The sequence below is a fragment of the Hippocampus guttulatus genome, chromosome 14 (genome assembly GCF_054856545.1).
Source record: "Hippocampus guttulatus isolate MCC_2025c chromosome 14, RoL_Hgut_1.0, whole genome shotgun sequence".
NCBI lineage: Eukaryota > Metazoa > Chordata > Actinopteri > Syngnathiformes > Syngnathidae > Hippocampus > Hippocampus guttulatus.
Window position 1 is genome coordinate 9,478,819 of NC_141274.1, and position 17,805 is coordinate 9,496,623.

General features: G+C 44.6%; 2 protein-coding genes across 2 annotated transcripts; one reads left to right on the top strand and one right to left on the bottom strand.

Moving 5' to 3' along the window:
- Positions 1-8,672: 8,672 nt before the first annotated feature.
- Positions 8,673-10,711, top strand: klf17 (Kruppel like factor 17). Its single transcript, XM_086130167.1, has 3 exons — positions 8,673-8,831; positions 8,929-9,961; positions 10,055-10,711. The coding sequence occupies exons 1-3, from the start codon at positions 8,745-8,747 to the stop codon at positions 10,228-10,230; spliced, it is 1,296 nt and encodes a 431-aa protein (XP_085986293.1). The 5' UTR covers positions 8,673-8,744; the 3' UTR covers positions 10,231-10,711.
- A 1,126-nt stretch (positions 10,712-11,837) lies between these two features.
- ppp1r35 (protein phosphatase 1, regulatory subunit 35) lies at positions 11,838-16,622 on the bottom strand. Its single transcript, XM_086128272.1, has 6 exons — positions 16,380-16,622; positions 15,752-15,962; positions 15,521-15,659; positions 13,550-13,671; positions 13,373-13,463; positions 11,838-12,991 (listed from the first exon to the last, which is right to left on the bottom strand). The coding sequence occupies exons 1-6, from the start codon at positions 16,523-16,525 to the stop codon at positions 12,687-12,689; spliced, it is 1,014 nt and encodes a 337-aa protein (XP_085984398.1). The 5' UTR covers positions 16,526-16,622; the 3' UTR covers positions 11,838-12,686.
- Between the last annotated feature and the right edge of the window lie 1,183 nt (positions 16,623-17,805).

The following is a 17,805-nucleotide window of genomic DNA, read 5'->3' on the forward strand; positions in this document are numbered from 1 at the left end:
TGAGGTACGAATGATACGACATTCAACTCTGGTCAGTTGGGGTTTTTTTCTGTCCTGAAAGGCTTATGGACTCCGTCGTCGCAGTTGATGACGTTTAGCTATCATCTTCAAGTGGTTTTTAAGTCTAATCAAGCTTATTTTACTTGAAATAATGCCCCGCGGTTGAGCGAGCAGAGGTCAACGATCAGGCTGCTCGGTGCTTGCGTCTTATCAGCACTCTTTCAAGCTCTCCTTCCAACCTCCAGGATGTTCGTGCTCTTTAGCGCTATTTGCACACAACCGTTTTAACTGAAAACGGACAGAAACAGGGAAAAAAAAAGAAAGACGGTTGGTTGTTTTGCTGTTTGCTTTGGCGAGCCTAAAAAAAATGCAAATATTTGATATTTTGGAGAAAAAACTAACAAAACAAAAATGACCTGTTATGAGAATGCCTCTATTACCCATGGGGGGGGGGGGGGTTCCTCTGTGTTGTGTTCATATATTATTACGCCGGAGTCAATTTGGGTCTCACAATGATTTTACCTGTGCACATTAAACGACACGAGAAAGGCGTTTTACTAAATGGTCTCGCTGGCTCTCCTGGGGATCATAAGCATTATAAATAGGTTGCGCTCGAATCAACATTAGCAACGTTAGCTTAATCCGTCTCACCTCGACCACATCCGGAGCTCGAATGTTTTGCATCATAGCGCTTACTAAATGAAAGGGCAATTTTCGAGAGGCATGACAGAAGGCTGGCCTGGTGATCCAGTCAAGCAGGTATCAAAGGAGTTTCATTTTCTGTCTCTTGTTTTTTTTTTTTTTTTAATTACAGGTATCGTAAATTACCATGAGCCGATATATATATATATATATATATTTTTTTTAACATGATACTACTTTTAAATTCTAATTTTGAAAAAAATGTATGTGTGAGCAAATTGCAGAAGTAAGTAGAGGAATATGTAATACAAATGTGAGTACTTCAGAAGTAGGATTTCTTTTTCAAGTGAGTCAAATTCTTGATACAGCTCGAATCCTTATCGTTGTTTTTTTTCAGCGTGATGATAGAAACGTGAAAATCAGGCTGAAGCGGCAGAGTTGGGGAAGCAGCCATTCCGTGGACTTTGAGGATGGAATTCCTTTCTTCATGTTGAGGAGTCGGAAACGGACAACACGCCGGCGTTTGCATGAATCAGTCCGTTGATGTATTCAAATGCGCCTTTGAAGGTGAAAAGGTCGGGAACTACATGTACGTGAGTTTCTCTTTTGAATCTCGTTCACGTAATGGTGCCGTGCATTATCTCTTTTCTCAAGTTTGTTTTTGTTGCTCTGCTTGTTGAAACAGACCATTAAAGGTTTGGAGTCAGACTTGGTCAAACAACGGTTATCTGAAGTGGATCCCATTAGGCCTCTAAATGTGGCAGAAGGGCAGGGGGGGGGGGGGGGTGCGGGGGGGCTCGGAGAGTTTTTACATAGCAAAGCCAGTAAGCACATATCATGATAAATTGGGGGTGAGAAAACATGTCAAGCCCATTTGAAAGGCCCAAAAGATGAATGTATGCTGGCCGCGTTGTGTGCAAAACGTCGACGGACCACCTCGGCGTTTCAGAGAGCTTTGCACAGTGGACAAGAATTAACCTGTCAGCACTGGAATCTCCGGAAAATGGGCCCATGAACCACCAATCACCACAAGCGGCCAGAATGGCAGCTTTCTAGCAAAATGCAAAGTGCTTGATAAATGTGCTCGGTGAGGCAGCTGAGAGGAGCAGGACCCGTGTTTGTCTTGATGACGCGGGAGATAACGTGACGACACGATGCTAGCTAGCCGATAAATTGGAATGCACTGCCATGAGCAAAGATTTTTTTGATTTTTGTATTACTTAAAAATACGAAGGGCATTTTTGCAACAAAAGGCAAAGTTAAGGCTAGCGGCGACATGAACATTGAATGGTGTCGAACTCCTTGAGCAATTTGCGATGTTCCGTCCACGCCGGCCCCAAAACAAATCAATTTTTGTTCCGCGGTGGCATTCAAACCAGAATTGCAAAACGAATGTTTTGAAGACGGATCAACCAATTCCACAAAGCTCATCGGGAGAAAAACAACAAAATACGGATGTCAATTGGATCAAATGCTGGCAACGGTATCCAGTCAGACCTCATTTCAACGTACGCCGTTTGCAACGTTTTCACCGCTGTAACGTTTTGACTTCACATAGTCTGTGTTTACGTACCCTTTCTAAAATGTTTTTTTTTTCCCAACTGATTTGTACAGTTTGCAGTTTTCATTCATAGTTACACATTTTTTTTCATGATTTATTCCCTTTTTTTTTCTGTCGGATCTGGCGGGCGAGATGTGCAAAGTATCATTCACGCTGTGTGAAGAACAGCCTTCGATATGTTTTGTAAAGGGAGACCACACTGCATTCATTCGCAAGAGGGCTTGGGGTCTCTTGCAGCCATTTTCCGTCAGGAGAATATTAGAAATACCTCCGATTATGAATTCGATACAATTCGAGGGTTTTAACTACAACAATACATAGTGGCAATAAATGCATATGATTTTTTTGTTCAGTAGTATTATAATATGTCAACTTATGCACAGTAAGATCCCCCCCCCCCCCCGCAAAAAAAAAAAGTCTGAAAGACTTTGTTGCAGTCACTCAACTACCTCTCTTCCCTTTCTCGTGTCTTGTGGGGTGGCTGAGGTGGGTCAAAGGGAGTCATTGGCTTGGCCTGCCCGGGTGAAAGCACACCTCTTGTCTGAGGACACAAAACCGTCTCCCAGTGTGTGTCTGCAGTGTGGCAAGGTCAAAAGGACACGCCGCGTTCGGACACACACACACACACACACACACACACACACACACACATACACACACACAGAGTCAGACGCGGAGCCCTCTTCACTCATGCACGGGCCCCAACAATCAGCCCTGATACCTGGGAAAAGTAATTATTTGCACTCCTGTCTGTCTTCCAGCTTTCAGAGCACTTAGTTGCCATGTCTGAGAAGAAACCGAAACTAGCACGTTACTCGGTAGGTACAGCCCAGCCCTCTGCCGAAGCTAAGCAATCAGGTCTTACCATGTAAAAAAAATGGGGAAAAAAAAAGAAATGCTGGATGTGCAGTTATCTCGGCGACATGGAATGCATTTTCCTTGCCCGTGGCAGCTAGACCCCACCGCAAAGGGATTCATTCCGACCTACAAACTGAGAGCAGCTAACATGAAGTTGTACATAACTAGTGATCGTAGCTCCAATATGTTTAGAAAACATCGTTACGGTGTTTCACCTTGTTACCTAAAAAAATCAAATGAATTACTGTGTATCATTTGTCCACCGGATGGTAAGCGCCGTATTTTCACAACTATGAACTATGAACGCCCTGAAGCAGTTGCCAGCCAATCGCAGGGGCACACATAGCCGAACATCCATTCACGCTCACAATCACACCCGGAGAAAAGCCAAGTAGGCATGGGGAGAACTTTGGAGATTCATCAACACGCATGAGGGAGGGGAAATTCATCGTATGACAAAAAGGTTCGGAGGCACACAAGCCAATCATTGTTGGGAACCATTGCCGTGTTTTCGTGCTCAGTCTCCTCTTCACTCTCAAATGCTAAAATCGACCTGCTGCGTTGATAAAATGGCACTTGAGAAGGAGCTCTTTCGACGCCCGCGTTAATCATCCCTCTCGTTCTATTTTTTTTTTTTAACCGATCCTTTTCAAGCGCTCTTTGGCAATGCAAATGAACTCCTTTTAGTGATTGTTTGACAAGCAAGCAGAAATCTAACTGTTAGATTTCAAATGTACATGCGTGGCCCCTGTGGGAATGCCACTCTGACATGAGCAACAGTCACACGTAACACACACACACACACACAAAAAAAAAGCCAAGTGTTGGGCTCTAACATGCAATCGATCACTTGTTGGCCTCTCGCTCACCCACACAGTGAAGCGGCTGCCTTTAGCTTCTTTATGGCCCGTGAAGGGACGGAAGAATAGTGGTATTTTTAGAGAGCACTTCATCATTGGACGCATGTAACCTTTCTTCAAATTGAACAGGTTGGCTGCATTTGTGCCACAATTAGTGGTTTCTTTTTTTTTTTCTTCTTGTGTGTCTAACAAAAGCGCAACAATGGGTCTGATTTTGACCCCCTCGGCGTGTGTCTAGAATGTCACGCTTGGTTGGCGGCAAGGCAGCTAAGCCAAGGAAAGACATTAGCTGAGATAGGTGAGACGAAAAAAAGTAGACTACAGATTGCTCCCCAACACAGCACACGCGCGTTGTGGTTCCGGAGCAACTCAATCCCATTTCCGCATGCTTCCTCCTCTTCCCTCTTTAAGAAAAAAATATACCACCTTCCATTATCCGAGTTGTTATATTTGCGCCCTCTTCTTTCCTTTTCGGAAAGTAAAGAAAGATGAATTCTTGGTATCTTGGTAACGTGATATGTTTTGCTGCCAATTGAAGATGAATCCGCTCTCTCAGAATACATACACACTGTCATTCTTAATTAATTAGTTGTTGTTCAAGATTTCACCACATTTAGCATTTTTTTTTGCATCTTTTTCCCCCGTGATGAGCACAGGGATGAAAAACACACAGAGCCCAGGTAACAGGTGGAACTGGTAAGAAAAGACCAAAAAAAGAAAAAAAACACCCCTGAGGGTATGAGTCAGCTGGTAAAAGGCAGTGGACACGTCCTCGGGGTCTGTTGGAGGCTCATGGGGGAGTAAAAAAAAAAAAGAGATGAGGAAAAAAAGGGGAAAAAAAGAAGCAAGACCGGTTTCGTCCCTACTTTGGATAAAAGTGCAAGATCGGGTTGAAGAACAGCTGCGAGACTTGAGTTTGGGTTTTTATCAACAAAGGCGTGGATCTTCTTTTTGGGTTCCAAGCACATGCGGAAAGATGACAAATATGTTGCTGAACTTGGAGTGAAGCTGGAATTTGTTCTGGATGACTTCATCCAATCATGTTGGTTTGCAATCTCAATTGCGCTGTGCGGCAAACAGAAGGGAGCAGCGCTGCAGTATGAGTGCCTATTTCGGAGCAGATATTGGGATTGATTTGAGCATAAATTGAAGCTAAGGACCAGCTTCCTCAAAGCATTCGAAAGCAAAGATATACTGTAGCAAAATCCCTTCCTGGTAATTTTAGCATTAAACTAACAATTACTGTAAGATCTGGGCTAATTAAAGCTGCCACAAAACCTCAGGTGAAGCGGGCACGAGCTTCGCCTGGGGGGACCAAGACTATGACGGCGGTCCAATAGCGATTCAAGATGATCTCCTGTATTATTTTACAGCGGGGACGTAAACCAAGATGAAGTTGGCAGCTGATATTGGGCTACTTACAAATAAATAAATAAAATACATTGGCAACACAAAAATCAGTCACGTCGTTGGCAAGGGGCTGGCAACCGGTTCAGGGTGTACCCCCCACCCCCCACCCCCACCTACTGCCCGCGACCCTTGTGAGGAGAAGCGGATCAGAAAATGCATGAATGGATGACGCTATGGAAGCCATGCAAATACGTATGCACTAAAACGGAAAGAAAACACTGTTTTCTATTTTTTATTTTAATTTCCTGCTGAAATAAACCTCTACTTTTCACTTGTCAAAAATATGTGCTGGAAAATGTTTCCAAAAGGAGCACAAAGGCTAGTCACAGAATCGCTGACACTACCAGTGGAACAACATTGGAGGTGTCCCAGCTGGCCCACCAAAATCCGGCAGAAATACGGTGGTAGAACGTCGCGGTATAGAAGCCGCAAGGTCACCGTACGTCTGAGAGATGCGATTCTCTTTATCGACTCGTTTCGCACTGGCATCGAAATGGAGATTTTATGATAGATTGCAACTCGTTGTTGCAAATATTTCCTCTTGATTTCGTGTTCTGTGTCGCATTCTGGGTCCTGCCGCTTTTCCATCTGCGCATCTGTTCGCAGGCGGAATCATCTCGAAGAGTCAAGGTATGAACTCTTTCCCAGCGCGTCGGCGGGTGTACCGCAACAAATGCAATCTGGATCATTGACTCCTTTCGTTCCAGCGCCTTGCTAAGCGCCGCTTAGCATGTGGCCCACCTGATCTCATTAGGCTAGCTGGCGATATCTTCATTAGTGCCGAACACTTTTAAACCATTTAGCCAGCCAGAGCCGTCTGCTTAATGGCACCAGATAAACCTTTTAGCACCATCGTTGACTAAACACCAAGGTGGGGGCGATAATCTTTTGTTTGATATATCAAGTGGTGTGATTAGCATACGGGATCATGTCAGGCGACAAACGTGTGACAACTCCTCATATCGAACGTCATCTCCAGACTTGATTGATCCTGAGAGGATGTTTTGCGTGCGGTGTAACATTAGTGCGGGAAATTATATCAGCCCCCCCCCCCTCCCTCCCGTTTAAGTAAATCCATGTAATCCATCTCTGCCCAGCTGGGGTATCAGACTCTTTTATTGATGATCTGCAAAGGCTCGGTCTTATTTCGTCTCCTCCCCACCTTCGGATAACTTTCCAGAAGGTCACAACCGTTCCTGTTTTGTTTGTGCTCCGCAAGCGAGGGTATTGATCTGCAATAAAAACTGGCTTGGCACAACATTGTTTCAGCTGAAGCGTCATCGCCGTCAGCGCACGTGTGCATTTCACGGCGCATTCCAAACAAAAGCTGCTCTTTGCACAACAATACACACTTTTTCACACACACAATGATATGGACGATTCAATTAATGTGCCCTCCCCACGCCACAAATGTGAGAATGGCCGGTGATTCCGCCATGTCCTGAACACGTTAGCACACACTGCAGCTCCTTGTAGGAGTTTAAAAGTATAACTTCTAGAATTCGTCGAAACAGGAATGCTGAGATGAAAACAACAAAGACCATGTGGGTTGTTGCTTTTATTTGCTTTAGAATTGAGGTGGTTGGAGAATGAACAATACTTTTTCTCAATTTTTCACATCCTTGTTAAGTGGGAAAGGGAAGAGATGACGCCCCCCAAAAAAAGAAAACACGCTAAAAGTCACATACAAACCCTTCAACAATCCCACTTTTATTTATTCTTTGTAAACTGCAGCAATTTAGTGTGTCTCGAAGATGGAATGCATGCCTGGGCTCTGTCTGACTGTAATCTTCAGTAATTGTGTTTAGAAAACACTCAAGCTGGATGGCTTCTTCCTTTTCGAAGCGTCACAAAGGGAGAAACCTGAGCCTGAGGTGGTTCTTCATCTCAGTCTCTCTCTCCGTTTTGACCAGTTGCATTCTACCAAAGTGACATGAATTTGATCACACCGTAGAATGAGACGTGATGGAAGATGTTTTCCTCTGGATGTCACGTGTATTTGTCCGCTCAAGAAAAAAAAAGAGGGGGTTGTATTTTATGAAAGCAGGAGCAGCTTTACACGTCTATTTAATGAGCTCAACGGAAAGGAAGTGGATACTTTGCCGTCTTAAGTTTGAAGACTTCATTTGGCTGGAGGCAGAGATGCAGTTTGATTTGCATAAAAGCCCAGTCAGATAGAAGCACTTCAATGTTAGGGAAAAACCTCCAGTGGCTTGTACGACACCTTCGAGCAGATGATCCACAATTTTTTTTTTTTAACAATTTAGTTTTGCGCTTTGCATTTTTATTTTTTAAAATCTGATCTTTTAATAATCAACCTAAAGTATTTATGTCGCCTATGTACGTTGAAGTGCAATAATGAAGATACAATACAATACATGCTGATTTATATAGCGCTTTCACAACAGCGGCAGCTGTAACAAAGCGCTTCACAAAACAGTTAACATAAAGTAAAATAATAAACACAACACATAGATGAACGTTTTTTTAATGTAGATCTTGCGTCGTACAAACTTTATACCAATAAATAAAAACCAATAAACTATTATTTCAAATGTGTTTTTCTGAGTGGTGCTGTTCTTTTTTCCCATATACTGTTTTAGTCTTATTTTAAAAGGGGATATTTTGAATGGTCCAAAAAATGTGCCACGATCAGATCAGGGCTTTCCGTGACCCCTTTTTCACGGTTTTGAGTGGGGGCCTCCTAGCCAGACACCTGCAGGCCATTATGATAACATTATCATAGCAATGACCAGGGGGGTGGGGGGCTCGCGGGGCAGTTGGGGTGGGGTAGGGATCATTCAAGAAACATGTCGTCCTTTGTTTGACAGCCAGATTAACGGGCCGTTTCGATGGGCCCCTTCACACGTCGCGCATTTACGGATCAATTCGGGACAAATTGATGAAGCCAGCGTGAGAGCGTGTCCCAAACGAATCCCCAGGGAAGATATTTTATGATCACACTCGGAGTCTGTGGGCGTTGGAAATGTCTAATCCTATTCATTTCGAGCATTTGGAAGATATGGAATCGTTTAACGTGACAGTTTAAGGATGTGTTTTAATGCGTGAGATGAGACCAAAAAAAAAAAAAAAACAGTTTTACGTCGATGGGTTTCCACTAAAACCACAAGAAGTGTCTTGTGTCTTAAATACGGATTATATTAGGAAGAACGACGTGAAAGGTTTGGATCGTTAACCCGCAAGCACGGCACCTGATGCTGTCATATGTGTGCGCCGCAGGAAGGGAAGGAAGGGGGGGGGGCGTGGCTACGCCCCCAAGTATGTGCCGAGGTACTTAAGAGAGGCCCGGAGCGCTTATTCCCCATCCTTGCACAAGCGGCACTCCATGGACAGAATCGCCACTCGCTAATTGGTTCTTCTTCATTCTTGTTTCATCTGAATTTAAGCCCCGCATGGCCTGCATGGCTTTGACCGACAGAGCGATGCCAACCACCACCGCGTCGTTTCCGTGTCTCCAGTCGACGGGTCATTTTACCAATGTGAGTATTGCAAACCTTTGCCAACTTGTAAGCTTACACTAGTACCCGAATGAAGCATTTGATTCCTCGCAAAATGTCATCTCGTTGGACTCCTCAGCGGTGTCAAGATGAACGTGGAAGCGGCAATGCGACGGACATCCAAGTGGAGTTCAGCATCTTCAAGTCACCTGTTGCGTCCTCCAAAGACGACGACGAGCTGGGCAAATTTTTGGACCTCGATTTCATATTGTCCAACTCCCTCGGTTCGGACGTCGAGGGCAACGGCGCCGAGGGCAGCGGTGGCACGTCTCCTCCTCAGCCTTGCGCCTACGCGCTTCCCGAGTCCCCGGAGAGCTGCGGCGGGAACTCGGCGTCGGAGTGCGCCGACCGGCCTTCCGCGCAGCTGCCCCACAACTACCACGGCGCGGTCCGCTTCGCGGAACCGAACCCCTTGCGTAGCCTGATGGCGGAACTTCTCGCCCCTGAAGTCAACCGGCCGCGGGAGAGTTCGTCGGAATGCGCCGACAACGTGGCTCGAGATGGTCGCGAGTACACCGAGCTGGGCGCGCTCGATGCCGTGACGCACCACTATCAGCCTTCGTCGCTTGGATACAAAATCAAAACCGAGTCCAATGGCCAATCGTGTATGTTGGCCGGTGGGGACTTTATGGGGCGCGCTGCTTTCATGCACCAGCAGAATCAGACCCCGGGTCCCGGGTTCGCCCCGCACGCCGTGCAGCAGGGAGCACCGCGGGGGCGCACAGACTGTCATTTAGTGCAGCTCAGCCTCACTCATCATCACCTCCAGAACAGCTACGCGACCAGCCCTTACCATTACGCACAACACACGTCCACGCGCTTCCAAGAACAGTACAGCATGCACGCAGAGCCCGCGCACATCCACCACCACCACCACCAGCACCAGCATCAGAGCCAGGCGGTTTCTTCGCACGGGGTCTTGCTCACGCCGCCGTCCTCGCCGTCTCTGCTGGACTTCTACGGGCAGGACGAAGCGGGCGGCCTCAAGCCGAAGAGAGGGCGCAGATCGTGGGCCCGAAAGCGCGCTGCCACGCACAACTGCGAATTCCCCGGGTGTGGGAAAACGTACACGAAGAGCTCGCATCTCAAAGCCCACATGAGGACTCATACAGGTGAGCGCCGCGTTTTTCCACGTCTCGGGGGGTTTTTTGGGGTCCCAGAAATGCGCGGTCGCGCCAACGCAGTGTGTTGCTCTCGCCCCTCAGGTGAAAAACCTTACCACTGCAACTGGGAAGGCTGCGGGTGGAAGTTCGCGAGGTCGGACGAGCTGACGCGCCACTTTCGCAAGCACACCGGACACCGGCCGTTCCAGTGCCATCTGTGCGAGAGGGCCTTCTCCCGCTCCGACCACTTGGCCCTCCACATGAAAAGGCACATGTAGGTTGAGACGGGGATGGCCTCGTCACCTTCTACATAGCTTTGCATTTACTCAGTTAAATTATGACCACGTTAGCGTGTTTTCTAAGTTATTGTCTATCGCCGAGTGCCTTAAAAAGAGACTTCGAAAAGAGGAACTTCCACATCGGGCAGGACCCAGAAGGCTACACCTCCGCGTAGGCTATTTTTTTGTATTTGTAAAAATGTTTCACAGTCGAATTTTGATATGACTTCACTTTGACATGTTGCTGTCCATTTTATACAGCGTGCGTATATTGTAGCTCAAGTCCCATTGTCAAGGTGTGATTAAGGTTCCAAAGCGTCGGTGAAATGCAAATCAGTTAAGGTCGTAGGGATATATTTTGTTGAAATAAATTATTTTTAAATGAAGAAATCAATTCTCGACGAGAAACCGATCCATCTCAATCTCCAAGACTAAATTGTGTATATGCTTCAGGGCTCCAAAATAAAACTACTTTCAGAAATATCCGTGTGCACTTTTCATTCTCATGCGACGGTGTGTTAGTTTCCTGATGCTAGCAACACCCGCAAGGTCGAAAGTAATTTTCGGTCAGATTTGTTACTTATTCAGACTACGTACTAGATGAGGGTAGGAGAAATGAATGAGCGGGGAGTCCAGCAAGCGAACGCGTTCACAGTTTGAAATATACTGCTCTCTGGCGGCCAAAGCTATAACGGCATGGATGCTGCTTCCACCAGTGGTCAGTTAGTTGAACCTCGGGGGTAGTACGAATACTTTCAACCTGTACTCTTGCAGACAGACAGACGCTTGGGTGAAAATAGAATTGGAACGAAGTACAGATTCAAGTCATCCAGTAAAACGAAATCAATTAACCATAATAATCATAAAGAAAAAAAAAAAGAAGAGACTGAAAGTAAAGGTTAAAATGAACATTGTCAAATGTGTACCAAAAAATAACTTGGCACAAAGGGGACAGAGGGATCACTAAAATAATTAGGATTACAGTACACCATGACCTGGCTGTACTCAGCACGGTGTTTGTTTTTGTTAGTTTGTTGATTTTTTATGATTTAACAGCAGAAGACCATGTGGTGTTTTTTTTGTTTTTTTTAGACCGGCACAAGGCATTTGCCGCAAATCAATCTTAGAGCAGACAACATCAAACTATTCTCTAAATAAAGCTGGTTCGCATCATCACCGCTCATTTGGTTGTGTCACTGACTCCAAAATATCAATCAAAATCCACAATTGACCTCCCCGCTCTCTATTTTATTTTTATTTATTTTTTTGTGAACATAGCAAGGAGTAGAAAGCATAAATGTGTGTTCAAATGTAGGGAGTAAAAGAAAAACACTAGTAGAATAGAGGTACTCGAGGATATTGCCGAAACGAAGGACATAAAGAGTCTCTCCTCCACCATCAATTGCCTTTTTTTGCGATAAAAATAAATATGAGTGAAATAAGTCGATTCAAAAATCTTTTCCACCATTAACGTGATCTCAAACCTATTCAACTGAATCGGGAAAAATTATGAGTGAGATGTGTTTGCATAAGTGTGCACACCCTCATAAGAACAGAGACGTGGCTGTCAAAATTAACCAAGCACATTAAAACTCGAGAGTCTGCACACGACTTCCACCCTTTAAAATGCCTCTGATACATCTACAACAAACAAGTCGAGCAAGAAACAAGGGAGCTAGCAATGTAGAAAGAGCAGTTTACTTCAAAGTGTAGAAAGGGGGGTGGGGGTCTTTGAAGATTGCAAAGAGGTTGGGGGCCATGTCAGGTCATGTCATGCTCAGTAATCCACAGATAGCAAGATGCATTTTCTTGGCGTTAACAAAACACCAAACAGCCACGGTGACAGACAAGCGTGCCAAGGCAGACCTCGGAGCGAAGGTCACTAGTTATTTCCAGAGACAAATTGATAAGATTGAAAATGTAATATTATCCTGATTTAAAAAAAAAAAAACATCCATTGAGCAAACCGGCCCATCCTGGCCGAATGATCCCCAAGAGCTGACCGTCCAGGGTGCCCAGAGTGAATGAAACTAGCGACGGTATGGTAACAGTTGAAGCTCATTTCAACGTACCCCGTTGACTTTATCACGATGACGGTCACATTCCAAAGTCCCGATTTCATGTCATTCATTTTCCAGTTGCCGATTTTGCTCACAACGAACACCTTTATACCGACCAGATTTTTCCCAATAAATAGTGGGTCATGCGCTCACACAGCTTCACAGGTGTTCATTTTCGAGATGAATCTTCATTTGTTGCCATTACAGACTCACCAATGTAACAATGTTTCGTTGTTTGAAAAGATTAATGCCACGGCTGAGTGTTTCGACTACGTAGGCGCCACGGCCCGAATGAGGAAAAGCTCGATAGAAAATCGCAGGTAGATATGAGTGACAGCAGCTTCAACTGAATGTCCTTGACTTTTGACATTATCTGGTGAGTAAATAAAAGGCGCATTAAGGGGCGGCTTCCCAGCGACTCCTCCTTCTGTAAAGGTCAAACGTCGAGGAGGCCGGACGTGGTGCTAGGATCGGGTTTCTATTGACTAGCTCCTCCTCCGCAGGGAGGGGCTTCTGTCTAAACAAGTCAGAAGTCAAAAAGATCAGGGGGGAGGGGCTTTCCGCTGCTTTGTTGTCAAGACTTCTGGGGGGCGGGGCCAAAATCAGTCTTTCTTTAACGGCTTGGCTTAGCAGCTGACTCGTAGGCACGTCCACGCTGACCAATGAGGTGAAAAGGGTTTGAGACCGAGAGACGTTTATTCCTGTGGAAAAAGACGACAGTTATTAGAAATGTGATGTTGGGCAAAAAACTGGTATGAAAGAAGAAGACAGCACCACGAAAAAATGATTGCGACTCAAATGACTCGACGCCTTTCCTAGCTGTTCGACAGAGATTCCTTTCACCATCGAGGTGCGACTACCCCGACGTGCGAGTATTGGAACACGAGTTGTCAGTTGGGGCAACGAGAATCTAAATAAGCGGTTTCCGCATCGCAGGTTGCGAGTCAAAAAACACGTTTGGCACGTCCAAAAAAAACTAAATCATTTTCTGATCAGCGGTGATAGAACCTTTCAATTGGCGCCGTGACGTCGTGGTCTTATGCTTTTTTTCTTCGACTGCGATCGAGATTCGATCAGGTTACCTTGTGTCGCTCTGCTGTTGATCTGTTTTTTCGTTTGCTCCGCTTTCTGTAATGTCTCCTGAACAGCTTTCTGGGTGTTAAACTCTGCCCCCTGGGAGCAAATTTAAAAAGAAAAAGCGGTCAATAAAGATGACCATGATGTCCCCCCTCTCCCCCAGATCAAAGGCAGTCAAACACCTGCAATGCTAAGAGCTCCGCCTTTAGAGCCAAGGTGCTGTTGAGCTCCACCTCCTCCGGAATGTCTGCCTGATCATAGGGTACACGAGCGGCTCCCTCCGTCCTCTTCTTCAGGATTCCAGCTATCAGAGATGAGAGGAGAGGTGGTCTTGTTTGTTTGTTTGTTTGTTTATTGAACATAAAACATATATACAGTAATAATTTGACAGAAAATCGACTTGACTAAGAAGCTCAGAAAAGTGCTGCACTTGCACAAGTCTACTCACACCAGGGCAGTGGTTCTTCAACTTTTTTACATGACCTTGGATTTCCAAGTACCCCGGTCATGACCAATCGTAAAATAGCCCCGCAGAGTAGGCCCAATTGTTTGTGAAAAACGTGATGGAGGTTTTACACGTAAAAAAAAAAAAAAAAAAAGCATTCACTATTATCGTAAGCAGTGGTTCATGACGCATGGTTTGAACAGGACCTTTTTGCTAACATATACATGACGATTTAATTTTAATGAATTGAAAATTGGTTAAATCAGAGGCGCACTGAAAAAAATAGCTAAAAACAAAACAGTTAAAAAAAACACACAAATGCATTGCAAGTTAAAGTGACTTAACAAACGTACTACACGGCGTTATTAAAAAAAATAACCATAGCATGATACTTAGCACACTATAAAATTTATATTCAATGTTTGTTCACGTACCACAAGTGGCACTGCACGAGGCCATTGAAACTGTGCCGGACAGGGCGCGTTAGTCAGGCTCGGACAGCACAGATTTCCCATCGATTCATCTTGCAAATCTTTGCTTTCCGCTCAACAAAATGGCCGACCGGCTCCTCCTCACGAGGTCCAACAAAAACTTTGCAGGTTCTGCCGCTCTCCGCTTCAGCGAGACTTGGCTCAGCGAGCGCTACACCGACATGGCTTCCGTCTTCACCGAGCTATCGGGCAAGTCAAAAGGCGGTGGTGGAATATGCTTCTGTATCTCAGAGGAATGGTGCACTGATGTCACAGAGCACAGCACACTCTGCGGACTGAATCTGGAGCGACAACCACGCAAAAACATGCGAAACGACGTAACGAAATGACGTAACGCGAGTATTGGAAATCCTAACACGAGGATGCGAGCGGTGGTCATTTTCGGTGGCGTCTTTGTGGCAGCTGCTTCCGGATGCCGAGTGAGCAAGACAAGCGGCGTTCACTCACAGACATCCGGCTGCCTGACCGACATTGTTTGTTTACTCCTCTGCGAATCTGCACTCCGTTGCCAATTTGGCGGCCAGGAGTCATCCGCCAGCCACTACATTTGACTTTTACCGTCTCTCATAGCTAGACACGTGATGAGAGCACATTTGATCTTAGGTTCTAAAAAATAAATAAATAAATAAATAAATCCCATAGAGAAAATATATCATGAGTTCCTTTCAAGTTTTTGCCACAGTATCAATTCTGTACAAGCATTGAGGTGCTTTACGCAGGCATAGTATTGAAGTTCAAACGCTGGTAGCGTGACAACACGACAGCCTGCCATATCATATTGGATGACACTTCTATATTATTGGGAAGATTATGTGGTTAAGACACAGCTTCCTGTGATTGTAAACCGCGTCGGCAGATGGTTTTCATGTGTATATGAAGCATTGAGGGACGACCCCTTTGTCAAACCTCCGGGCTTGAGTGGTTCAACGTTCCACGAGGCTTCACCTCACCATCTTCAGTAATAAAACATGTTGTTCACTGCACATGTGCCCCAATATTACCAAACAATCAGCAGACATTTACGACTGTGTGATTTCAAGTCTGTCAACTGAAACAATCACATTCCAGCACCAACGTCATTGCCAAACAGTGCCAGACAAGGAGTCAAAACAAAGCACGCAAACAAGTATTCGGGGTCATGGAGTCAAGTCGGGTTTACCACAGAAGAATGCGTACTCTTGAAAATGGGACAAAACTAAAACACGGGGCTCACCCACTTGTTAAATTCTGGTTCCCACGGAGATCATCTCTCCATCTCATCTGATTGCTGGTTGGCTGTTGCGGTGGTGCATCACTGATGGGTTGAATTTGTGGCTCGGGTATTACCCTCACGACTGCTGGCTCTTCAAAACACACCTGTCAAAGGGCAACATAAGTCACAAGGAGTGTTTTTAAACGCGACACATGCATTGAAGCTCAATCACGCTAATGTGGCTACAGCAGCTCACCTTCAGGTTTCTCTTTCTTCGCGTCTGTTTGTTCTGTGGTCGCTTTGAGTGCATAGGCGTAGGGCTGGCCATGACTGACAGGTCAAGTTCGGGACAGAGTGTCAGCCCAGGTGAGGAGGAGAGTGGCAGGGGGGCCGCTGATGGGGAGGGGGGTGGCGAGAGGAAGGAGACCCAGCCTTTCATCTTCACTGCGCAATGCACGGGAATACTCCTTTGTGTGGAACAAATCACAAGAATATTGAGAAGTCCATTAAAGCATCTTCACGAGATTATCAAAATGCACGTGGGTTAGGTGACAGACACTCAACTCAATTTCTGGAACACTAACATTAATCGCAGCTGTAACAAAGTCCCGTTCGTTTCATAGAAATATCAAGTCCGTAAACCGAAGATCTTCCTGTATATGTCTAAATATTGCAGTCTACAACACCACAACTACTACTACTTTTCAAAAACTGTTAATAATAGGAGTGCTCATGATTACATGTGTCGAGAACATTAATAACACCGCCAACGGTAGGTAAAAGAAACACTCGGTTCGGTTTAATAAGGTCACGAGGCGAACTACCGCGACGTCAAAACTAACTAAATACGTCAGCTGTTAATGAAGCTTAATTAGTGATTCTACCTGAGTTCGAGTCGTATTGCCAACAAACAGCAGCGGTTTGGTTCCGTCAAACGAAATGTGAAGTTTCTTGTGTGGATTTCACCGTAGTTATGAATAACTGTCAGGATGACACCTATCAAAGCTGAAAGGGTTACGAAAAGGCGCATTTAACATGCCCGATAATAACATGCGCTTTTTGTTATTGTTTCTAACAAGGAATGAAGCGCTTCTTTTCTCTTTTAAACTCCCTCCATATTGGTGCTATTAAAATCATTTCCTTTTCCGGTTTTGTGACGTACCAAACGTCACAGTGACACCTGGTGGTAAAAAAAAAATCCACAAGCTTCACAGCGAATTACTTTTCTACCGTACCCCATAAACACTCACAAACGCAGATACACAAGTCAAATTTGGCGCACACATCTGTACATGACAAAAAAACCCAGCAAAAAAGAGGCTCATCATCTTCACCACCCATAAGATCATACATAGAGTGTAAGAGCCATGCAAACATTGCTGCAACTTGTTTGCTGCAACATTGCTGCAACTTGCTCAACTCTATCAAATTATACTTACTAATTTTTACTCTTGTCCACCTGATCTTGTATACCAGTGTTGGCGTCTTAAATATATTTCCCCAAAGCGTTTCATGTAAAAGTGTGAAGGTTGCAGGATGATTGCTGTAAACCCAAATCAGTTGACTCGACATGTACTTAGAATGTGTATTAAGTTGAGTTGATCCTGTGACGTGCAGCCACTTGAGAAAATAAATCTGAGTAAATTCCACACATCATTTTTCAGTGTACATCGCAATAAATTAGAATATCATTGTCAGTTTAATTAAATTCAGGGGTACAATTCCAAAAATGAAACTCATTGAGGCATATCACCACATATTGAAAAACGATGTTTCAGTATTTAATTTTAAAATTTTAAATGACTACATCCACCCATTAAGCTTTTGATAAATTCAAATATAACATCGGGGAAAAATTGGAATATTTCATAAGAAACAATGAAAACGATTTTGAAAAGAAATAAGGTAGGAATTGGCTTTCTGTAAAGCATTCCCCCATGCTTTTAATGAAAACCAAAGTGGAAGTGATAGATCCAAACTATGGATAATATATTATTTTAATTTGTTTCGTGAAGCCTTGAGATAAATGAATTTTTCAAAGTTTTTTTTCTTTTTTAACAAGAGGCACAGGTATGCACTGTTTGTATCGCATGGCTGCATTCTGTCATTTCACCACTAGATGTCGACCGAGGTTCAGCTGAACACGTCATTTTTTTTACAGCTATTTCACTCCTTTTCACACATTGAGATTCATTCTCCTGTCGACCAATTTAACTTATTTTATGGAGATTTGTTTTTCCTCATCGCCATTCATGATTTAATGTATGACAGCGGCAGTACATTTGAAAATTCCAAAAGACAAGGAAGACG

What these genes read in the sequence shown, in the direction of transcription:
- klf17 (XM_086130167.1), top strand. Translation starts at nt 8,745, where the DNA reads ATGGCCTGCATGGCTTTGACCGACAGAGCGATGCCAACCACCACCGCG. An exon ending in CGACGGGTCATTTTACCAAT is followed by an intron (nt 8,832 to 8,928) that starts GTGAGTATTGCA and finishes TGGACTCCTCAG; the next exon opens with CGGTGTCAAGATGAACGTGG. An exon ending in CCACATGAGGACTCATACAG is followed by an intron (nt 9,962 to 10,054) that starts GTGAGCGCCGCG and finishes CTCGCCCCTCAG; the next exon opens with GTGAAAAACCTTACCACTGC.
- ppp1r35 (XM_086128272.1), bottom strand. Translation starts at nt 16,525, where the DNA reads ATGCGCCTTTTCGTAACCCTTTCAGCTTTGATAGGTGTCATCCTGACA. An exon ending in GAAGAAAGAGAAACCTGAAG is followed by an intron (nt 15,660 to 15,751) that starts GTGAGCTGCTGT and finishes GCCCTTTGACAG; the next exon opens with GTGTGTTTTGAAGAGCCAGC. An exon ending in CAACAGCAGAGCGACACAAG is followed by an intron (nt 12,992 to 13,372) that starts GTAACCTGATCG and finishes CTTTTTCCACAG; the next exon opens with GAATAAACGTCTCTCGGTCT.